Source organism: Rhinolophus ferrumequinum, chromosome 21 (genome assembly GCF_004115265.2).
Source record: "Rhinolophus ferrumequinum isolate MPI-CBG mRhiFer1 chromosome 21, mRhiFer1_v1.p, whole genome shotgun sequence".
In the NCBI taxonomy this organism is placed as follows: Eukaryota; Metazoa; Chordata; class Mammalia; order Chiroptera; family Rhinolophidae; genus Rhinolophus; species Rhinolophus ferrumequinum.
In genome coordinates, this window is record NC_046304.1 from 42,325,420 (window position 1) to 42,350,022 (window position 24,603).

General features: G+C 44.5%; 1 protein-coding gene across 7 annotated transcripts; it reads right to left on the reverse strand.

The window, feature by feature from the left end:
* Positions 1–1,571: 1,571 nt before the first annotated feature.
* On the reverse strand, positions 1,572–24,601 carry STRADA (STE20 related adaptor alpha). 7 transcript variants are annotated; one of them, XM_033090500.1, is made up of 13 exons: positions 24,468–24,601; positions 20,157–20,212; positions 18,387–18,444; positions 16,026–16,054; positions 10,365–10,467; positions 9,851–9,972; positions 8,299–8,407; positions 8,064–8,187; positions 5,888–6,059; positions 5,251–5,355; positions 3,064–3,305; positions 2,766–2,808; positions 1,572–2,467 (listed from the first exon to the last, which is right to left on the reverse strand). In XM_033090500.1, exons 2-13 carry the CDS (start codon positions 20,166–20,168, stop codon positions 2,315–2,317), a joined length of 1,272 nt encoding a protein of 423 aa, XP_032946391.1. In that variant the 5' UTR covers positions 20,169–20,212; positions 24,468–24,601; the 3' UTR covers positions 1,572–2,314. The 7 variants fall into 7 exon arrangements, with proteins under 7 accessions (XP_032946391.1, XP_032946390.1, XP_032946393.1 ...); XM_033090499.1 differs by having other exon boundaries at positions 20,133–20,212; XM_033090502.1 differs by lacking the exons at positions 16,026–16,054; positions 18,387–18,444.
* Positions 24,602–24,603: the final 2 nt, after the last annotated feature.

Genomic DNA, 24,603 nt, shown 5'->3' on the forward strand with positions numbered 1-24,603 from the left:
TGCCTCCTGGATGGACCTCTGCTGGGAGACTAGGAGCCTGCTGGGTGCTAGGGGCTGCAGGGCTCTGTCTGACATCAGGCTGGAAGTCGTTTGGCGAAGCCCAGCTCTAAACATAGCTGTTCCCACACTATGGCAGGAATAGAACTAGTGGCTCCAGAGCCCGGCCCACGCACTTGTCAGGGAGCAGGATAGCTCAGCGCCTCCGCACCTGGCAGGGGAAGGGGGCTAGGCAGCAGCCTTTCCCAGCCTCCTCCGCCCCCTCGCTCTTCCCTTGGCTCTCAATGCATCCACGCTGTGCTTCACTTTTCTCCTCAGCTCCTGCTCCTCTCAGGAGGAAGGTTTGTTTGGGCTGAGCTGCATGCAGGCCTACGGACTCCCTGGATGGGGTGTGTGAGGAACTTCTAAAACTGCTCATGTACGTCTTTGCTGGCAGAAGTTCCATACCTGTACATATTCTCAAAGGGGGCTGTAGGGAGGCAAGGAAGGTGAAGCCCTCAGGGGCACAGGGAGCAGAGCTAGGCTGGCAGCTGGGCACTGCCTGGCCACCCAGAGCCTGCAGCCCCCTTTCGCTGCCTGGGACAACTCTGTGGGCTGAGCTGCAGGGAGCCGCCACAGTCAGCAGTTTGGGCGTTGAAAACGAACTGACAAGCAAGGTGAGAAAAGCAGTTTACAAGCAAAGAAAACCAGCTGATAATGGTGTTAAAAGGAAACTGGAGGTTTAAAGGAAAAAAGTGAGCTGGGCAGGGGGAAGGAGGAGGGTTGGAAATAAATGTGACCTGGTCTTCTCACTCCATTTCAGGTCTCCCCACTCTCCCTCATGGTTGATGTTATTCCTTCACCTCAACCCCTGTAACGGCCCAAAGAAGAGGGTTGTTTGTTTTTAAATTGGTGGTACAATTTCTGAGAAAAGGGAAAGTGAGAGCATTTGATGGTTCAAAGCAGCTTCAGGGAAGAGGGCAGGGCACTTCCTTAATCTGACATTTGAAGTGCCTCTCACCCAGAGCAGGGCACCTCGCCCAGAGCAGGGCACCCCACCGAGGGACTGGCAGGAGGGAAGGGGCGCACATGCTGGGAGCAGCATGGAGAAGACCAAGGTTAGAATCACCCCTGACGCAGACTCTGGCTGCTGGCCAGGATGACAGGGCAGGGGACCCATCCGATTCTTAGGTTACCTGCTCTCTGGGTATCAGTCCCAGTAGTAAGGGAATACCTCATGTTACAAACCCACGCAAGTCATGTTACAAAACAAAACCCTCCACCTGCCTGTCTGCCAGGTGAGCTTCTGCCTGGACGCCTAGTGGTCCAGAAATCGTCCTTCGGAGAGGCTGTCTACAGTACCTAGACCTTTCCAGCCTCAAAGTGGTTTGATGGCCACAGGCTAAAATTAATAGTCTCTAAAGTTTAGATAGTTAAGAGACCAATCTGTTACGGCTTTTGAAAGAAATTGGTGTTTTGTAAGGTTATTGCTGTGCTTCCACGTACACTTGTGGGACCACTCGGATGGCAGAACCCAGGCGGAATGACTCATATCTGAGCCTGTATGGCCAACACACAACAATGCCACTCTCCAATGGATTCTCTGACATTTTTAATTTGTTCTGGTAATAAAACTAACATGGCTTACGGACATAAGCCCTCTGGCTAGACAAGACATTATGACCTTTGGAGGGAGCACCAAGGCAGCTGGCAGGAGGCAGTGAGATGGATTCTTGGGAGGGCAGAAATGCACTACACGGATGAACTATGGGTGTCAGAGCCTAAGCAGTAACAGGGATAAGGACGAACGGCCCCAGCCTTAACCTGGGGCTTACAAAGAGAAAAATACCCTTCCCTCCAGTCACTAGAGAGAGGTCGGAGGGGAGGGAGAGCAGGTTGCTTATTGCTTGCCCCTCCATGGACCTACAGGATCTGAGCACAGGAAAAGAATGGAATTTGGCAGGTAGGAGAACAAGAGTGGGAAGAGGAGGTCACACAGTTCCCTATGTCAATGAGTTAAACCCTGGGCTTGAACTTCAGCCCCCAGGGCCAGAACAGCATCTCTTCCTTCTGAAGAGACCCCTCGAGCATCCAGGGCTGAGAATGTCAGCTTTCTGGCCTCTCCCGATCCCTGGCTGTTGGAATTCCCTGGTGTCTCAGAAGCCTTGGAACAGTTTCTCCAGGAATTTCTTTCCCAGTCAGTAAGCAGGCAACTCTCCTGGCAGAAATGTCCTTTCTACCCAATCTGCACCCAGAAGGGTGGGAATGTGGTCAGCGTTCAGAAGGGCCCCTGCAGGCTCACACGTCCCCTGCTGGGAACTGCACCTTCTTCAGAGGCTCAGAACTCCCAGTCATCCACCTCCAACTCTTCCATGTTTGTCACCAGGCTGAAGATGCCACTGTGGTCCTGAGACTGGCTGCCCTCAAAATTGATGGTGGGGGTGACAGGACGAAGTAACTCAGGCAAAGCCTCTGAGGCGCGTCGCTTGATCTGGGGGAGGAGAGAGAGTTGAGGGTGGACCTTGTTGCTCCGGGTCCCAGGACACCATGGGGGCAAGGAACCATGCATGTGCTAGTGACAAATGGGCCTTGGAGTCGAGTCTCTATGAGGGAGAGGCGGGAGCAGCGCCTTAATTTAGGGGCCTTCAGAAAATGGTCATTTCTCTCATTCGAAGAGAGGAGAGGATACTTAAAACCCCAATGCTAAAGGGATTGAGGGGGGGCGGGGTTAGACTCACAGGCAAGAAAAAAAAAATCAGGGAACCTTGGCAAAGTGCTTGCTACTGTACCTGCTTGAAAAAAGAATGGTTCAGGAGGGTGCTGGCACTCGGTCTGCAGAGAAAGGGGAAGAGAGTCCAGTATCACCCGAGCCCCAGATTTCCCAAATCCTGCTGCTTACACCTTACCCACAAGACCCCTCTACTTCTTCCCTCAGCTCCCCAACAAACAGAGCTACTCAGGCTGGCTTCTTAGCAAACCGCCGGGCTGACCCCTCTTGCTGTGGGGACTCCTCCGGGGAACCCAGACTCCTACAGGGCAGATGCACCCTCTCAAGCTCTGCCTTCACCTCCAGCCCAGCGGACATACCTTACATCGGGGTTGCGCTGAAGGCACTGCTCCACAAAGTGGTGGAAGTGGGGGGAAAAGGTGCGGTAATAGGGGTGGGGAGGTGAGTCGCCATTGGAGGTCCTGGAGGTGCTGGTGGCCAGGCTGTCACTCAGGCCAGAGTTGGCGGCTGAGCGCAAGGTGCTCATGGTCAGCTCCTCAGCGGGGATGGTGCTCGTGTCCAACAGGCAGGGCACCGTGCCGTTCAGCTTCTCCAGCAGCATCTGCAGACGACAGAGCCAGGCCTGGGCTGGAGGGGGGCCCCGGGGAGACCCATAGCGCTGCTTCACAAAGACACTTTTCCCAGCATATAAATGTGATTGGGGGGGAGGAAAAACAGGAGTAGAATAAGTAACTTTTCCAAAAGCATGCTGACCACTGGCTTGGCAGCCACACCTGAGCTAGGCCACACTGAAGAGGAGAGGGACTACAAAAAAGTGCCCCCCTTCTCCATGGCTGGAAGAGGGGCATACAGTCTCCTCTCCCCTTTACTTAACTGCAGAGTCCTCTCCGAGGATGAAGGCAGCAGCTGGGTTACTTTGAGGCCCAGCCCCGATTTGCCAAGCCCCGGTGGGACTGAGGGGGTCCATTAGGCAGCACCTGCAGTGTCACTCAGAGCTGTCGCTGTCACAGGCTGCACAGGAGCCGTGTGCCAAGGGGCACGCCAAGCTTGGGCAGCTGTTTGAAAGCCCTCAGACTCAGCACGTGTAAAACTGGCTCCATCTTGGTGACCGCTGTCCAAGTCCCTGGGTATTGTTCTGTCCAAGCCAGAAACCTGGAAATCGCTCCGGAGCTTTGATACTATGGTAACCACTAGCCACAAGTGGCTATATTTGTTAATTTAAATTAGGTTTAGAACTCAGCTCGTCAGTCTCTCTGGCCACAATTGAAGTGCCTAAGTGGCTACGCCTGGCTAGTAGCTACATACTGGAGTGCAGAGGTAGAACATTTGCGTCATCTCAGAAAGTTCTATTGGATAACACTGTTTCTGGATCTGTACCGCTCATTCACCTTAAACAGCCTTTTGATGCTTTCCTGAGCATCTCTCTTCTAGATTCCTCACCTAGATTTCCACACCTTCCTAACCAGTCTACTAGATCTAATCCACCTGCTAGTGATCTTTCTAAAACATATTTCTGATGTTATCACTCATGTGCTTAAAAGCCTAGCAATTCCCCACTTGCTTTGGGACAGGAACCAAATGCCCTGGCGTGGCACAAAGCCCTCCATGATGTGCCTTTGCCTCCCCCTCCAGAGCCCCCCCCACCCCCACACACCTTTACTTCAGCCGTTTACCACTGCTGGCTATTGCCCAGATCCTGTTCTTCCTCGACTCAGGGTCTTTGCACATGCTGGTCCCTCTGCCTAAAAGACTTTCCTCTAGTTCCCATTCTTCAGTTAATTCCTATTTGCCTTCAAGATTCAAGTGTCACTTGCTCACAGAAGCCTCCCTGGGCCCCCTGTTCTAGAGAGTTCCCCTCTGGGCATTCTAGCTGCCCTCCTCCACACAGGGCAAGCAGTCTGTGGGTTCAAGGGAGAGGCTCACTCAGAGCCTGCAAGCCCACCTGCTCTCCCTCTCAGTTCTAGATCGTGTTCTAGGTACGTGGGACCCAGGCAACCTTGCCCCAGCGATCAAGCCCACTGTTTGGACTTCACAAGGCCTGGCGAGCCTCTTCCCTGGGTCTATCTCCCAAGGGTAGACAATGCCACTGGCTGTGTACGCCTGGGGGTGGTCAAAGGGCAGTCATGTAAGGGACACGGACAAAGTCTGAGAATCTAAAGCAGAAACTGGCTTTCCACATATATTTATCACAGTAGGAGGACAGAACATATTTTATAAATTTATAAAAATGTGTGAGCTTGATGTACACATTTTAAATAGACCTGGTGTGGGGTCCTCCATTTGTACTCCTGCTCCAGGCCCCGCAATCGTTAGCAGTGGGCCTGCTCCTGAGCTCCCCTCCCCAGGCTCCACAGGCTCCATTTCCACAGCAGTTATCACAGCAAAGTAAAGTTATACAACCATCTCCCCACTGGGTGGAGCTCATGAAGGAAAGGATTGTGTCTTTCATCTGAGTAACCCAGCCCAGTGTTCTGAGTGGCAGGTACTCAACAAGCACTTGTAGAAGGCAGGCAGGCAAAAGGGAAACCACCGGGCTGCAGACTCACCTGGGTGGCAGGCATATCCTTAAAGGGGACATGGCCATTGGCCAGCTCACAGGCTGCGATTCCCACACTGTAGATGTCAGATTTGGCATCATAACCCTGAAGATTCTAGGGTGGGAGAAAAAAGCCACAGATTACTCCATCTGTAGCCTTGGTGGTGGTTCTTAGAAAAAGAAGGGGGTGGAGCAAACACTGAAGAGAGGTTAAGAATGCCTGCCCCCAAGTCAGGGCCAGCTGCTAAGACTTTCCTTGCCTACATTACCGAAGAGCAGCTGCTATTTGAGAAGGAATAGCTGTTGGGTGATGGTATGGAACCAGCAGGAAGAAGCGTGCGGCCCCACGCTCGCACTTAGTGCAGGAATGGAGAGAGCACCACCTCTTTCCCAAAGGCTCACTTCCCCTAAGATGGGAAGATCTCTGAAGGGAGCCAAAGTAGACAGGTCGGGACCCCACAGAGGGGGGGTCTTCTTAACCTGCAAGGAGCACAAAGTGCCCAGGCCGAGAAGCCGCCCGGGTCTACCTGCCAACAGGTACCCTTCTTCCACTCAAGCAGAGAGCACCCCCATCCCAGGGAATTCCTGAAGCCTGCCTTAGCAAATCCTGAGGTGGTGGGACGGGGTCTTCGGGACCCAGAACAGACCTGCTGGAGGACTTCCGGGCTGAGCCAGGGCAGCACCTTGATACTGTACTTGGGAAAGTCGTGGACCACACGCTGCCGCTGCCCGTGGCTGATCATGCTGAGGTTGCTGCGTAAACCAGACAGGTAGACCTTCCCGTCCGCGGAGATCAGGATGTGGCTGGCTTTGACACTCCTGGGGGTGCGGGGGGGGGGAGGAGGCGGTGTTTCAGGGCAGCAGGAGCCCCTCACACCACAAACCTTTGGTCTTCGCACACTAGATCCAGTCAGCTCTCCCCCTGGCAGCGTGTGTGTGTGTGTGTGTGTGTGTGTGTGTGTGTGTGTGAGAGAGAGAGAGAGAGAGAGACATGTATAAGAACATTATATACTTCTTTTTATAAAATTTCAAACATACACAAAAAGGAGGAAATAGCATGACCCCATATACGTACTACAAGATTGTAAAACTTATTTCTATTTTGTTACAGTTCTCTCTTATGCTCACAGACCACTGCTTCCCCTACTGCCCACTAATATTAATCTGTACTTTTTGTTTGTTCTTGGAAAGAGTATCATTGTTTTGTATGCATACACTTTCAATTTACCTAATGCTACACTGTCTTATGCATCCCATTCTTCCTTTTGCTCTCAGTGCCATGTTTTCAAGACCCATTCCTGTTGCCCTCTGTATACATCCCACCTTTGCTTCTAATTGCCACCTGTATTCCGGGGTGGGATCTAACAGTTTTACTCATACATTCTTCCAGGAAGGGTGTGGGGATAGGAGAGCAGTTTCCAGGCTCTTGGCCTCACATGGAAAAGATGCTGGTTCGGGTAGTAGTTGGCCATCAGCTGTTACCGGTTAGCCATTGGCCACTGATATAACTGCCGTGGCTGCCCTAGCAGGCGCGGATTGCAGTTAGCAAGTGAGTTTGGTTGGCAGAGAAGTGGACGGCAGATTGCGGATCGTGTGGCTCCTGCTTCCTGTGTCTCCCCCCCAGCCGCCAGCGAGAATACAGTGGTACGACTCCCCTATCTGTGGCTCCGTGGGTGTTCCTTTTTGGCCTCACCATATCCTGAGTTCTTAGGCGGGGAGTGGGACCGGAGACCCCGCATGCCACCCCGCGTGACAAAGGGACACTCATACTGCCTCCTACCATGAATATGAACAATGACACATACATGTCTCCTGATGGGCCTGCGTGAGGGCTTCTTTGGGGTGTACAGCCAATGGCAGCATTGAAGGTCCCAGTTTCACGTGACCCGAATGGCTGCCTCAGGCCACCTGCCACTATATGGACAAGAGAGACCTTACTCTCTCACCACACTGGGCCTCGCCCAGCCTCCAAATTACACCATTCTCTGGTGTATAAGGTGACATCCTCCTGTTTTAATTTGCTTTTCTGATTATTGCTAGACTTGAGTGTCTGTTCAGATGACTGTTGCTCTTTTATTAACTTCATCTCCTTTGCTCATTTTTCCATTTCTTGGCTCCCCTTTCCTTGTTGATTCACAAGATTTCCTTGTTACCAATCTCCCGTGTGTTTTAGACAAAGCTAATGTCTTCCACACTGTCACCCATTTCTTAACTTTGTTCAAGGAATCCTGTATTGGAGAGAAAGCTTCAATCTTGATAGAATCAAGTCCATCAACTTTTTCTCTGATGAGTTGTGCTTCCAATATTTAGAAGTCCTCCTATACCTTAGATCACAAAAACATTTCCTCCACATTTCCTCCTAAGTTTGTAGTTTGACAGCTGACCTTTGGGCCTTTAATGCTCTGAAGAGCTCCCTTGTATGTGGAGTTAGGCAGGGGTCCAGTTTTATTATCTTCCCTACCGTGACCCACTTTTCCTCACACCATCTGCTAAGTAACCTGTCTCTTCCCCAGCCTCTCAGCATAGGGCTGACTCTGGGGAACACACACCAGTTTGCCCCAAGGAAGGGAGGTATCGGGGTGCAGAGAGGTTCATGTCAGATGTTCCTCTCACACAACGCTCAGGACCAAGCTGCTCAGTAAAGAGAAAATCAGCAGCTTCAGCTCTGACAGGCCAAGTGCTCTGTCCACCCACTCAGAGGCGAGGCAGTCCTGAGCTTTGATTTAGAGTCGGCTTCACTAACTTCGTCAACCTTCCGCCGTTAATTGGGCTCATGGGCACAGACCCCAGCTCTAGGGTAGGGTGTGGAGCCTAAGAACGCACCTGTGTACGTGGCCCATGTGGTGGACGTAGTCTAGGGCCTTGAGCACCCCCTGCAGGATGTAAGCGATGGCCAGCTCATTCATGCCATCCATGAAGTGTGTACAGATGAGATCCTTCGCAGAACCTGAAGAAAAGCATTGTTGGCAGATAGGGAAGGCTAACAGGGGCAGCACATGAGCCAGGAGATGACAGAGCTCCTAGACATCCTCTCCACCAGGACCCCTTTCCCGCTCACCATAGGCCATGAATGATGTGACAATCCACAGCTCGTTGTCTGCAATAAAGGTGGCTCGATATGGCAGGATGTTGGGATGGTTGAAGAGTTTAGAGACATGAAGCTCCCCCTGAAAGCAATGGTAAACTGAAGTCAGAACCGAGGGGCACTGAGGGATGACACTCATCGGGAAGGTGGCAGCATGAATAACACGGGGACCTAGTATGTTCTGGGTGCTCTAAGCAGGTGCCCTCCAGCCGGAGAGAAAGCAGTCTGTGTTATCTCTACAGAGAAGCCAGAACTGCTTTGCCAGCTTCTGCCAGTCTGGCTCTGCCAGCCAATCCCAGAGAGCCTCTAGAGACAACCCCGCCAACAGGGAAACTGCTAACACAGCAAGGGCCCCAGCTCGCCCCTCGGAGATGATGGAAACAAGCTGTTGATTGAAGACATGAAGTTCTAAGTTTAGCTCAACTTCAAGGGTCAAGAAATAGAATAACTCTTTAAGATTGAAAAAAAAAGTTTTCCTCTCTAAAGGAAAACGTTGCAGTCAACAGAAACAAGGGAAAAAAGTACTTAAAGAACAAACGACAACTACTAAACATTAGAAGATATTTCTCCAGCAATCTCAGATTGAGAGATAGATCTCTTCCTTAGGAGCAGCTGCAGAAAGTGTAAGACCTACAGAATTTTAAAATAAACTTGGACAAAAGATGTGAAAACAATTGGACAAAAGAATAGAAACTCTAGGATCCCGGCCTCTGGGATGTGAGCTAAGGCCAAACAGGCAGTACCTGCTCCCTGTCTGTCCACTGCTCTTCCAGAATAAGGAGAAAAATCAGAAAGTCCAACATGCTCTAGAACAAACCCAGGCGTGTTCTTTCCAAATAACTAAGTAAGGACTGACTTTCTGTCCCATCCTCAGAACGACCCGAAAAACTACTCTGAACATGTGAAGTGGTATTAGAGCACCGCCATAAGCATGAATTCTGAAAAACAGCGTGAATGAAGAAGTGGGAGGGGCTGTAACTAACAGAACTGCAAATACCCTGCCCCAGGCCCTAACCCGACGGGGTTCGCAGTGTATGCCACGGGGACAGCAGTCCCCAGGCAGTGACTAGACCTGCGGTCTCTCCCAGTTTAACAAAAGGGCAGCTCCCTGCTTCTCCAATAGAAAGGAACCTCAGGCAAATAGGACGCTAAGAGCCGGAAGATGTCCACCCACCGCAGGGCCGGTGCCCCACGCCTGAACAGGATTGCCTGGGTTTGAATCCTGCCTCTGCCACTTACTCGTGAGTGTGACCATGGGCAAGTTACTTGGCCTCTCTGAATAATAAATAGACGAGGCCCATGGGAGTCTTTGGAGAAGAGGGGAACACAAATTGGGCTGAGCGGCATTACAGAACCCTTAGTGCAAAATGCCCAAGATTCTTCACTGAGAGCTTCCGTAACTTCTTGGCTTGGTCTACTTTCATTTCCTGCCAGCTGCTTTCAGAAGGCAGATGTAAGAGATGCCTTGTACTTAGGATTGGAACTAAGCGCCCACTCTGCAAGGGTCACATTTGCATTGTATTACCTGCAAGAACGTCACCATCTCATTGGAACAAGCTTCTAGGTTAATTCTTCGAACCGTCACATACTCTCCCGTTGGTCTGTACCTTGCTAGATTCACTGTCATCAAGTCCTCAAATCCTTTGCCTAAAAGAAAAGAGGGGTGCAGACACAAGGACACCAGCAACAAAGGTTTTCTTCCTTAAAGAGACTTAATTTAAAAAGAAAATTCAAGTGCAAACTTTCACTACTATTACTTTCCATGGCTGACATTTCTTGACTTTTCTCCTATCAGTTTCTTCCCAGCCAACCATTCGGACTGACTATGGCCCAGGACACCAGAAGTGTTAACAAAAAGAAAAAAATGGCAAAAGAGATCCTTTCCTGATAACATCTTGGAAGAAAAGCGGCAGAGTCCCACAGAAGCCAGTCCTGTCGCTACTATTCCCGTAACTAGCTGACACACATTCCTGTGGAGATGCTGGGAGAGCCGCAGGGGTCGCTGGGAGCATGGAAGTCATGACAGCCCTGGCCATTACCTATGATGGTGAGGAGCTCGTAACAGCCTCCCTCCGGCAGGAAGCTACTCATGATCTCCTGCTTAGAGAAGGACGCTATTGACTCTGAGCTCGCCTCATTGGTCTAAAGAAAAAAGAAAAATAGGTTAGTGAGAGAAAATTGGGGGTGGGATGGGAGTGGGGAGGTGGTAATTCAGACCCACGAGGAGACTGGCACCGAAACAAACAGAAATTCTGACTCGGGGGCAAAGAACTAGGGCCAGCATTCTTTAATGAGAAATGTAAAGTAAAACATCAGGCATTCAATGTGGTAATAGCACTAGTATCAGAGCAAGGAAGTGTCAGCGCTGTCTACAAACGGGTGGGGGACAAGGGCTGGTTCCAGGCAATTGTTGATTTGCTTGTCCTTTCCAACAACTGGCTCATTTGCTAAAAACGATACAATCCTTACTTGGGGAAAGCCTGTCTGGAGAAGGCACGTTTAGCAAAGAGAACAGGGACGGAGAGGTGGAGGGTTCTCTTGCATTTCTTGCTATTTTTAAGATCCTGCCTACAAGATCCCAAAGGTCAAATGCTGAATCTTGCTATCGGGAAAATGTGGCCATAAGCAACATTTGGCAAACCAAGACCCCAGACCAATCATTCTCTGACATTTCCAAGGGAGGCAAGAAAACAGCAAACACACTGGGCTGTAGACGAAGAACAGAGCTGTCAGGTCTCAGCCATCATCCCAGGGAGCCAAAGTGACCGCTGCCTCATTCCTGCCCGTTCATGCTGCAGACAAAGCTAGATGCCAGCCACTTAGGAGGTGGGCATCACACTTCTGGCTTTTGAGGGCCTGAAGGAAAGTGCCCAGCGAAATACATGGCAGACCAACAGCTCGTCCCTCAGTTTAATAGTCCCAGTTTCCTTCTTCCAGACCTAAATTTATTTGTATGACTTAGAGACCGTGTAGTTTTCTTTCTGAGTATTTTTCTTTCTTTTGGATCCTCTTTCTTTGGATGTGTGTCTAACTGAATGGAGACTCTTAGGCCAGCGCACATTTCACATGCTGCATTCATGACCCTGACCTCTAGTCAGGAAAAGGTCTCTGTGAACACATGAAAGGCTCTTGGCTCAGTACTAACCAGAAGAGTGTGAGCTGAGAATGTTCCGACATGGTCGTACCACCTTGTTGGGAATCCCTGATGTTTCAAGCACATCTGGTTATAAAACAATTGATGCTGCCAATGGGGAAAGAAACCAAGTGGGGTTCTGCCTCTCATACCACTTACTGACAATAAGACGACTTAGTCAAGCAAGATTGAGTTTTGTCAGCAAATCATATTTCTAATTGAATCAATTTTTATATTTCTAAGATTCATCCATACTGTTTTATTGAGCCATGCTGTATAATATTCATTGTGAACATATCTCGCCATTCCAATGGTGATGGACTTTTTGGGTTGTTTCTTAGTTCTGCTATTCCGAACTGTGCTACTAGAAACATGTTTAAATGTGTCTCCTGATGCAAATATATAAGTTACTCTAAAGCTTAAACCCGGGAGTGGAACTGCTACGTCACAGAGTATACGAACAATTGACTTTACGAGATAATGCCAAATTGTTTTCCAAACTGACTACACCAATTTGTACTCCCACCAGCAATATTATAGGTATGTTCTCATTGATCCATCTTTTCCCCAAACTTGGTGTACTCAGACTTAATTTTGGCCAATCTCATTGTGACTTTGATTTACATCTCCCTGGTGGATAGTGATGTCGAGCACCTTTTAATATATTTGTTGGCCATTTGGGTTTTCTCCAAGGTGAAAATGCTTCTTTCTGTCTCCTGTTCATTTTTGTATAGAGTTGTTTTAATGCAGGATTTCCCCAAAGTAGGCCCCAGAGAACAATGAAACTGGCAGTTAATGCATGAAAAAAGTTTACGCGTCTGATTAAGTTAGAAAATGCAGTGTACTCTCATGGAGAACCACAAGGTGTACCTGCAATATTAAAGGCTTCGAGAAGTTCTGTAGGAAGGGACTTGTTCAGCTTTGTTTAACCTAGCATTTACCAAAGATACGTGTCCACAGTAACCTTTTGTGCTTCACATCTGTTCAATTTCAGGAAGGGCTATTTTAAGGAAAATGTATGGTGTAATGTGAAGACCAGAGGCTTTAGGGGCCAGACAGAGGCAGAACTTGAGCTCAGGTCTATCACATGTTCTGTGACCTTGAACAAATCACTCTAACCTCTTGGGTTCCCCCGTTATCTCATCAGTGGAATTAATTCCCACTTCATAGGAGTGTTGTTACCATTAAATGAGATAAAATGCGTAAAGAGCGAGCGCTGCCTGGTGTATCACAGGTATTCAATAAATGGGAATCCTATTCTTCTCTTCCCTCTTTCACTGTCTACTTTTTGGTTACTCTCCTGCTCAACAAATAAGATGGAACAGAGAAAACAGAGAATCCTAAGCAGAGCTTGATCAATACTTAAGGTTGGTTTGATTTGGGTTTTTATACTTGTCTGTGTTTTCAAATGCTCTGGAAACAAATTCTAGGATCATTTAATAACCACTGTAGCTTCTGGAAACTATGTTATACTGGTTACCACATGTCTCACAAGTGTCTCAGACCGGTGAGAGCTACATGACCAAGGGACCAAATGGAGCACAAAGCTTTAACCAAGAACTCTAGACTGGCGACGCCCCATTATTTAGCATTTATAAGCTGCATGCTAAGTTAATCTTAAAGAGTCCCATCTTCTTGACCCTTATACCTGCAAGCCCCTGCACCTATTCTTGCTCTGCAGATCCTGTGTTCTCAGGTCCTAATTTACTCCTCAATAAAAGCAGTGTCACCAGTTAATATAAATCCACGGGGTTGCTTTCAGACTCACTTCCCTATTCTGGCCTGGGAGTACCCACATGCTCTGGCCGCTGCTTGCTTCTATGACTTCATCTCATACCACCCTCCCCCGACCCATAACCTTTGAGGCTCCAGTCCTACTTGTTTGGGACACTCCTGCCCTACTTCTCCGCTGCCCCTGCCACTTTCTCAAGGCACTTTCCTCCTTGTCACTGAGGTCTCAACTTAAATGTCATTTATTCACTGAGACTCTGTCCAGCCAAAGTAACGTAGGCTCCTAGTACTTTATGAGTCATCTTGCTTGACTTTCTTCTCAGTAGGTGTCAGTGCAGTTTACTTATCTATCGCCTGTCTTCTCTACTAGAATGCAGGCCCCTTGAGGGCACGGACCTTGTCCATCTTGCTCACTGACGTATTCCCCAGTGTCTACACCAATCCTGGCACATACTTAAAAAAAGTCATGTAAGCAAAGTTTGACCTGAGGGGGTTTTCTACCTGTTGTCTCGTCATTCCCGTGGGCTGAAGAGGAGAGTAGAGTCAATGTATAATACCAGCCAGTTCCATTGGAGACAGGGTTCAACGTAAAGGTCTACACTGGAAATGCTGGCCCTCACACAACACATCCACTAGGGGGACTTTATAGGTCAGAATCTGATACCTGCATGTGAGAAAGTACAGCAGGTTCTTGAATAACATCGTTTTGTTCAACATCGTTTTGTTATAACGTTGATTGATAGATGCTGTAGGAATTAACTCTTGTTTATATGTAGCCTATGGTGAAACTGGTTTCGTTACATGTCATTTCGCTTAGTCACAGAACCTATCGACAGCGTTAAGTGAGGACTTACTATACTGCACTGTTTAGCAGGTAACAATCTGGCCCCCATAAGGACACATCTAGAGCTACTTTGTATTTGAAGGTCTTCTCTCCTCTGATCTCCAGGCAAACTCCTTAATGTTTCTCTAATTTGAATATGACAGACAGCTGGAGTTCTGAGATTAAAATATTTATTTTATGCGTTTTAAATAACTCCCTTTGGAAAAACTACAGCTAGATACTGTTTTATTTTCTCTGTTCCCTCTTCCTTGCTAGGAGTGCATATAAGCATACTGTCTGCCAGGTTACACATTAAAGACATACTCTTGTTGAACCAAGTTGGGAATGATTCATTAAACTACTGAAGTGATTAGTTAATAATTTGACAAATATTTCTACTGTCACTGTTGACTACAGAAAACTACTCAAAGATTTTAGAAAATGAAATTCTTTAGGTAGTTTGGAATATGAGTTCTTGGGCAATCTGAATTGCATGAAATGAACTAGTCTAGTGGTTGCTGCGGCCCCTCTACCAATCTGTCTCCAACCCACTGGAAATGGTCCTAAAATGGCAGCTTTCTACTTTGTGGCTGTTTTATAGGTCTGGACTCAGAGAGAAACCGACCTTTACTGAAGAAAACAAACAAACAAACAAAGGTGATATTTTGAAAGAAGAGGTCTTCTCTGATATTGCCCCAAGAAAGGCAGGTTAGTTCATTGTATTGTTTCAGATTTAGAAAAGGTCAAAATTCAGGTGAAAAGAATGAAATATTTAGTCCATTTTCTTTAAACACAGCATGGTATAGTTTTATTAGTACAATGTATAATCTCAAATTGCCTAGAAAAAGAAACTAATTTCATCAAAGCCTTTTCTCAGTTTCCCACACCATGAAAGCATTTTATTCATTTTGAAGCATTTGAAAAATACATAATATCTGATATCCATAAAATACTGATACCCAGAAATGACCACAAAATGAAAACTTTGTTTCAAGGAGTTCAAAACAAAATATAATAAAGCACATAAAGACAGTAATATGAAATGCTTCCAAACAAACACATTCAACCTCCCACAGGTTTCACACAGGATAACTTTTGGTATAACACCAACAGCCGTGAAAATACAAAAATGATATATAATTGGCATGGTATTGTGGAAAACTAACCTAACTGATATTACACGTTTTTGGTCTCCTGACTGGAAAATATTTGGCTCTGAGAAAGAGGGACTCCTGACTAGCCAGCTATCTAAGCACAGCCAAAGCTTTACTCTGAGAAATTCCTAGGCAACATCATCACCCTTCATTCACCCAGGGGCTGCCTGCAAAGATGCAAATGTCTGTCATCTGAAAAGAGTAGGAAGTCTATTTAGAAAAGGCTTCTTACACGCTGTCTTTATAAGACACTGATTCACATGATCAAAAATAGCTTGGTACACTGTGCATGTCTGGTGTTATTTCCTTAGGTAAAATAAACTAGAAGAGTAGGAAGCAGGGCAAGAGTCCTGCAGCTTTTGCCAATTAAAAAAACTACATTTTCTGTTTTGAACTTTTTAATTTGGGGCTTTGTTTTTAAGGTAAGATTTTGGAGGTTCTGCCTTATAATCTAGATAGAGATCTGTGTCATCTCTGTGGACTGAAATCTATTATTAATAGACTAAGGATGGAGAATTGAGTATCACTAGCCACTAAAAAATAACCACCTTTGTGACTGTTGAAACTTTTTCCTTTATTTGGAGGGGGTGGTGGGTGATTGGTAGATTAGGAAGGAGAGGAGCCCTTTATCCCCAGGACAGACAAAAAGTGCCCAAGACTTTTTCCGTTTTCAAAGTACACATCAAAATCTTTCCAGGGTGAAACCTGAATTTCCACAGGTAAAAGAATTACACTTCACATAAAGCTCAATGACAGAGAAGCAGAAACTTAAAATGATAAGCCAACAAAACACACAAATTTTCACGAGAAGTCATTGCCATGCAACAGCCATAGTGCTAGGGCCTAGAAAGTCACTTACTTTTCTCCGAGTGTCACCCGGAGGCTGCTCTGGAGTAGAGAAATTGATTGTTGGCATTGTGTTTTGAGTAGAAGACACACGCACATTCAGAACAGCAATTATTGCACTTAGGACTACATTTATTAATAGAAACCACTTAAGAGTCATCACGGTGAAAAGTGCCTGCTGTGCTACATATAAACACAGACACACACATACACACACAGAGATCCACAGTAAAAATGCTGCAGGTGGGTGGGGTTTTAAACATGAATCTATGGCTCTTAAAAGCCTGGCAAGGCTACTGTTCTATGGGGATTCTTTGCTGAGCATAATTCAACTGCTCTAATTCTGGTCATACATTTACTTTTCATCAGCACACAATGTTATTAGGTTGGTGCAAAAGTAATTGCGGTTTAAAAGATTAAAAATAACTGCAAAAACCGCAATTACTTTTGCACCAACCTAGTACTTTTAATAGGCTGGGTTCAGAGTTTTATACTATGAACAATTCATTATAAAGTTAGAGTGATGGTTGGCTATTTCCCAGGGAGTGCGGAGACTAGAAAACAGGTTTTTAAAACATAGGCAAAAAAGTTTTAATACAGCAACATGTATATATGACCCACTTGGTTCTCCAGTCAGACACATGCTATTCTGAATGCACACAAAGCAAAAGCTTTGGGGCCCTCTGCTACTCTTGGTGAAAAGGAATGAAGGACAACTGAAACAACTTTCTGCTCTTAAGTCGGACAATTTCTGTATCTGTGCTTTGATTTTCTCCATTCTGTAAAAGCGATAAAAATCATCAAAGTAAGATTTTTAACTGTAAAGTATTGGCATACATTTCTAAAAATCTTAAATTGTAATCTTAAATTGGATTTACAATTTAAAAGCATCCAACTGCATTGCTAGAGGACACTGGCTGCAGAGTCAAGTAGCCTCAATTTATCAAAATAAGATTTTTTTTTGGCCTTGCACATCAGTTTTCTGGTACACAAATGGCAGGAGCAGTTGTTTAAGACAGTGAGTCACAGGTAAGAGCCAGGTGAATAAATGAAAGGAAATCAAACCCGATCTTCAAGACTAGAAGGCAAATTCCAAGTTGTTTAAAACTTGGAAATATGTACTTCATCAAGCTGTAAACAATACACAGAACAATTTCTTCATCCTCCTCAGATCAGAGACTAGGGAATTGTCAAAAGATAGCCAGAGATCCTACACTCAAGACACTGAAACCAAAATCCATTAGTTTAATTCACATATACTGGCATATTTTTAACTAATTATAAACTGGACATCCAACTCAATTTCCAATGTCAATGTTTACTTTTAAACCATTGTATCCCCATTAATGATGGGAAGAAATTGAGAATAGGATCAGGATATAGTATTTTTGTTCCATTAGCCTTTCCTCCGTTGTACAGCTAATTTTTATTTTTTATAACTCAAACAAAAATAACTCAGCATTTTTCTAAACTCTCATTTGTCTAAAGTACAACACTGACAGAATTCACGAATACTACTACTCCAGAAGTTTGTTGAGCAGCATTAGAGAAAATAAATTAATAGGTACCACCTAGTAACTAACAAATTTGAGTTTTCGATTACCAAAGCCTACCTGGGGGTATTCTGGGTCAGTCAACCAACTCATTCAATCTGATAACCTGTTTCTTGAGCTACAGGTGCCAAAGAGAGTATCTTGAGGTCCAGGCACAGAGAATGGGGCTCTACTACTATTATTTTTATAGAAAACAATTTTATTTACTGAAGGTTAAGATCACAGTTCCCAAAAAGGCTCAATTTGAAAACAACCAAAGGAGAATACCTGGGCATGATAAACCTCAAAGTTGCAAACCTACTTTACTTCTAAAATCAACAGTTAGTATTTTTTTCCAATCGGAAGTTAATATTTTTGTCTTGACAACTTTTTTTCCTTAGTTCTCTTAAGTCTCATAATTTCTACCATGAAAAGATGACTCAACTAGATTAATCAGTAAAACCAGAACTTTTATATCATTGCTGCCTTTGTCCTGACTATAATTTTATTTTTAAAATCTTCAAGGATAAAGACTTTTAAACACTTAGTTTTGTTTTTTTTCTCCCTTTAAGAATATGTATTTCAACTGGACAAATACTTAGAAGAAATACGCGTGCCTTAAAGCACATACTGGCTTTCTAACAATCCAGACAGGCCAACGACAACTGTCACATTCGTCCTCACATCTTTGGGAAACCATAGATTCAAAAAGGAGCCAAATAAATATAACAACTGTAGTTTACACTTGCCCTTAGAATTGCTAATTTCTATAAATTGCTTTTGTCAACAAGAGTAGTGCGATTTACCCTGAAGTGATGGCTAAATGCCATTACTGTACTTACCTCCAAATAGTTCCAAATCTCTTAAGCCCTCAACAATGAACTTTTCCGAGACCCACCGCTAAAGAGGAAAACCCCAAAGAGAATTAGTATTTCTTCCAAGCCACAAAAAATTAGCTATTAGTCATTAGGCAGACAAACAAAAACACAACTACAAAAACAGAATCATGCAGTACAGTTAAGATATAGTCCTACAGAAAAGTTTTGAAAAGAATCTTGGATTTAAATCAACTGAAAACAATAGATTAATTCCTGTCTCTATTCCTCTGCCTAATTTGATGAATGATTCTTAAACCTGACAGATGAAAAACACGCAGTACCGGCCCTAATAATGAAGAATGTTTTTGTCCTTCCTATACATAAAATTACCTTTTGGTTCTGTCTTACTCATTCCATGGCTGTCTATTACAGAAGCTTAGGACCATGAATGCCAATTTGAAAAATATTACTGGAATTCACAACACAGAAAACAGGGAAGAAACAGTGGTTTTTCACAAGGCCTTATTAGTTTGTAAAAGGAAACTGCAAGCTGCATGTTCTTTCATCCACTAGGATTTCTAAAGAATCACTGCTTACATTTTTTTTTACCAAGTTTACAAGGCCCAAACTAGCATGAACAATCTATGGTTCACTTTACTGGCCTATTTCAAATGGGTATTGGATTTCCATCAGACTGTAAGTGGTCTGGTTTCACCTGAGTCAGACTAGGTTGAAATAGAAAAGAAGCTCATATTTAAAAGCAATGGAATCAAGATTGTATTTCACTTAAGGACTGGTGTTAAAGTTTGGCTTGGGGACATTCTTTCCATGGGGCAGAGTTCAGCCTAAGGAGAGATTCAGTTTTTCCTCGTAATTAAGTGTTGTCTACTCTTTCCAATATAAATTGTTCTTATACATAAACATAAGAAAAAAGATTAGGTAACATTCAGAAATAAGTTGCATAATATGGATTATGAATTGGAACTATAGCATCATTCTCTGTCCTTCTCTATGTGAATTTTTCCAAATTAAAAGAACAAATAACACTATAAATTAAAAACTTGATATAAAAAAATCATGCACTGTACCACAAAATATTTAAAAAAAAACTAAATTGTGCCATTTTAATATTTAAAGAAAGTGGTATGTTCATAATGTTTCACAGGACTTATACATTATTACAAGACTTTTAAAATAACTACTACTGCCTTCAGAAAATACTTGATAATAAATGAAATAAGATACTCTTTTATGAAATCATGGAAGCTTGTAAAGAAGCTAAAGTCAATATTTCATTTGTTCTTGAGGTAATTTTAGCTGGTGAAGTTTACAGGTGTAAAATTTTTCATGGTTAAAAAGTCTTCCATTAAAACCTATGACTATATTTGGGAAAGTGTTCCAATCATTACAATTTGATACAGATTTTTAAAACACACAAACTCACTGAAATTACACAGGAAAAGGACAGATCGTTAGGAGTTACATATCTACACATTCACCTCATTTAATGTTGAATGACTGATAGTCACAAAATAAGCCATCTTGTTTCTTCTCTATCAGACAAGCTGGGTGAGGTATTGTGTGTAGTCTGGTCAAGCTCTGCCTGCAAGCTCTTTTCTCAGGAGTGGAGGCTGCAATACCTGCCTCATTTCCCACACCCATTTCTGTATGATTCTCAGCATCACATAAAAAACCACCTACAGTATCTGCCAAAACACAGTGCTTTTCAGAAAATGAAAATAGTAAAGCCAGAAGAATAGAAACACTCACCCTAATTCGCTCTGGTTTACTTACAAGAAAAGACATGAGTTCCTAATGTGTAGACCTATTTCAATGTCAAAAACTTAAACCTAAAAGGAAAATAGAAACAGGTTGAGTTAGTCAGATCTCCTTTTTTAGAAATATCTTTTGATTAACAAAAACTTCCTACAAGTCCACTATTCAAAGCACCGTACTAAACCTAAAAAGGGCTCGATACTAAAGATTTGTTTAGAGAAACTTTCCTTGACAATAAACATAGAGGTACTTAGGCCAAGTACATTCTGAAATACTGCAATCTCTGTAAGAAAAGTTTATTATTATATGGTTTTCTTCTTTAATTTTTAAATTTCTGTTGGCCCAACCCCCCACTGACCCTTTCCCAGAAGCAATTACCTTCAATTCTCTTGGCTGTTTAACCTTTTTATCACCATTCTTAAATAATGTTCATATGGCCATGACTTATTCATTTTAGACATTCATCTACTAACTTCCTACCCTGGTAGATGACGACTAAGCGCCCCTGCGTCACCTGCCTGCACTCTGCCTTCCTGCCTTCAACATAGTTCTGGCGTAATTTTTGGTTAAATCAATAATCCACATTTACATTACTTTGACTATGCAAACATGCTTCGTAGCTGAGCCAATAGGTAAAGATGACCATGTCTTCTTTCTCTACACCCATTTTTTCCCAAAAGTTAATAACTGCCTCCTTTTTTCATTTCCTTGGTTTGCCATGTAGCAATACCAAGTGTTGCCAAGGATATCAATCAACTGGAACTCTCACACACTGCTGGTGGGAATGTTAAAATAGTTTAATCGTTTATGACCCAACAGTGCTACTCCTAGGTAATTCAAAAAAAAAAAAAAGAAAACATATGTTCACATAGACTTGTACATAAATGTTCATGATAGCATTATTCACAATAGCCCAAAATTGGAAACGATACAAATAAATGTCTACCAACTGGTAAGTGTATAAACAAAATGTGGTATATACACCAGTGGAACACTACTCAGTGATAAAAAGGAACAAACTACTGCTACTGTGTTTCCCCGAAAATAAGACATAACCAGAAAATAAGCCCTAGCATGATTTCTCAAGATGACATCCCCTGAACATAAGCCCTCATGTGTCTTTTCGAGCAAAATTTAATATAAGACGCGGTCTTATTTTCAGGGAAACACGGTAGATGCAACAATATCACATTAAATGAAAGAAGTCACACAAATCTACATATTGTTTCCATTTACATGAAATTCTAGAAAAAGTTAAATGTTGTGACAGAAAGATCATTGGTTGCCTGGGATCAAGGGTGAGACGAGGGACCAACTTCAAAGAGATGAGAACTTTCAGGGGCGAGAGAAATATTCCATATCTTAACTGGGTCGTGGTTGCATGACTCTATCTGGCAAAACGCAACAAACTACACTTAAGATAGGTGTATTTTATTGTAGGTAAATTGTATCTCAATAAAGTTGATTTAAAAAGTAAAATGACTGAAATAAGTACTCAGAAATGCTTTTGAAGAATCTAGAAAGAAAACCTGCCATATTTCCCTTTTTTTTGAGGTGTGCTTGTGAGGAGTTATGGTAGTGATATAGCAATGGGGGTGGGACTTAATTTGGTACATCGAGTTCTAGGAATCCTTAGAACTGCTTCAGAGAAATTCAGAGAAGCCTCCTGCCCACCGTGTTGAGAATCATGTATCCTGCCATGAAATAGTAAAAATATAGATTGAATTTGGAAAAAAAAAAAAGTAGAATATACACTGTTTAATAATATGCAAAAGAAATTTAAGGGGAAACAAGGTCCATATCCATATGTAGTCTACAAGAGAGAGAGACTATTAATGTAGACGAGAGATGAATTTTATCTACAGAAAGAATTGTCTATGCTCTGGGAAAATATTGGAAATAGAAAGTAAAGCCAATTGCAAAACACTGCATAAACTACTGTAACTGCCCATTTGGAGAGACCTAAGAACTGGCTCTAGGCGGCCACATCTACAGCTTCATTAATGATCTGAACCACTGGTTCCAAAACCAGGATGTGTGTCAAATTAACTTGTGTAGTTCTAAAAACCTATGGATACCTGAACTCCCCACCTTCAAAAATTTTAATTCGGCAGGTCTGGAGATACACAAGCACGAATGGGCAACTCCTTATGGAGTTCAGTGAAGGGGAAGATTACTGTAATGGGTGGACCTGGATAGGTTCATGAAGGGGTGGGGCTCGAATGTCAAACAGGACTTAGAATGGGATTTCCAAGCAGGAAATAGTATTAGCCACTGATAATTTAGTGCTTACTTTGTCTGCTCCACAGGTGTGTCTCCGTTTCTAGAATAGTGCCTACGACATAGTAGGTACAGAGTAATATTGAATGGCTGACCGAAAGTGCTGAGGAGTGTGTCAGCATTTTGCATATATTTTCCAGTTAACATGAAGCAGTTACAGAAGCAGAACTCCACATGTATGAGAGCAATGAACCGGTCTTAAATGCATGCTCAAGTATGGATTTTATTCAGCAGGCAACAGAAAGCCACTGTAGGTTTTGAACAGGGGACAAACACAAAACAGTGGTATAAGGTAGTGTCTCTCAAACTTTATCGTGCATGCAAATCACTTGAGCATCTTGTTAAAATGCATTTTGATTCAGAAGGTCTCAAGTGGGGCCTGGTGCTTCTAACAAGCTCCCAGATTATGGCAATGCTGCTGATCTGTGGACCATCATATTGACTAACATTTCAGAAGCCCTGTTCTAAGGAACACAGAAGGAGTATTAATTTGCAAAGGGATGGGAGGAGACGTGGAAATAACCCAGAGAAAGGAATGCCAATTAGAATACAATTAGAGTGGAACCATATTTTTGGTGATAAGAGCCTGTGGCAGAAAGAATGTTAAGAAACAGATGGATGGGGGAGAAAAAAACAAAGAAATTTTGTTTCGTTAGTAAGGACACAGTAAATCTCTAGCCCATCCTCCACCCTTTAGAGGAAAAGCGTTTACAAACTCCTGGATATAAGGTTCTCTAGTCTGCTTGAAAATGTCCCATACCAGACACTACCTTCTCCAACTCACTACCTTATCATCAGCTCTGATGACTCCAATGTGTGTGTGTGTGTGTTTTGTCTCCAAGTAACTGGGAAAAGAAGAGTGTGTCAACCACAAAACAGGAAAGCTCAGAGGTGGAAGTGGTTTTGGTGGAAAGATGAGCTTGAAGTTTTAAATCATATCGCAGTTGAGAAAACAATTATATGTTCCAAGTGGAAATATATACATAGCATTCAGTTAGAAAAGTTAAGACTGATGCTGGAGAGAGAGGTTAGAGATGGCTATGGGCTGGGAGTTAGCAGCTAAAACAATACAAGTGACGGAAATTCACTGAAGGAGAGAAGGGTGAGAGAAAATCAGCAGGCGGGAAGGCGAGCTTTTGGGTCCATAGCAATGGCTGAATAGCTCCTGGCCTGAGACAAGTAATCAGGTGAGATTTGGTTTCTACTACTCTCAGGGACAAGAAAACAGTCTTGGGTTTCTCTAGAAAGTATGATTCAGTCAATGAAGAATTGTCTTATGCTGCAAATAGGTACTGGAATATGGTTCTACTTGAACGGATTCTACGATAATAGAAGGAGCAATTCGAAAGGCTTATCCTTTTTGGGGGAAGTCAAGTTGGGAAATGAAAAGGTATCTGAGCAGAAGGCTAGACAAGTAAGTTAGTTCCCCATCTCCTGAAAACTTGAACAATTTTATTTAACCACTCCCCTTCCCCCGTGTTCACTTCCCTACCCTCAACACCCCCCGCCCCCCGCCATCTCCTCCCCAAATCTGTGGGCACTTAAACATTCTTGGAAAACAAGACAGTTAGGAGCTCTTTGTTGTGTCTGATTCACGGAGTCACCTAGGTTTCTGTCCTTAAGGGGGCTTGACCCGCTGCCTGTCCAGCCTGGGATGGAATGGGAATGGGAAGGGGGCGGGAAGTAAGCACTGGGAGGTGCCGCCTCTTCGCTACAGCAGGACAAACTGACACCTGGGCCTCAGGTACGCCACCTGGAAGTTGGGGGGTGGTGGGGGAGAAGGGGCGGGAAAGCAGGAGCTTGCCTCTCCCGCCTAGCAACTCCGCTCTTGGGTCTCCCCGCCAGGCCCAAGCCTATTCTGCTTTCCGGCTGCAACCCCTCATTGCGGGAATCGAGGACTCGCGTGAAAAGGGGGCCGTGGAGGGCGAGGGGGGAGAGCCGGGATGGCCGCTCTGACGAGGAAGGCCCGCCCCGAGGAGATGAAATCGGCGTCAGGGAGAGGAGGGACTGATCCCTGGAGCGCAGCAGGCGGCCCCGCCAGTCCGGTACCTGGTCCTGGAGTTAGCACGAAGTCCCGACCCCGTCTCAGCTCCGCCTCCTCAGTTTATATCCTCGCCGCAGCCCGGCCGGTTGCTGGGGGGGGGGGGGTACGCAACGTGCCATGCGCAGTTAGAGGGACCCCGGG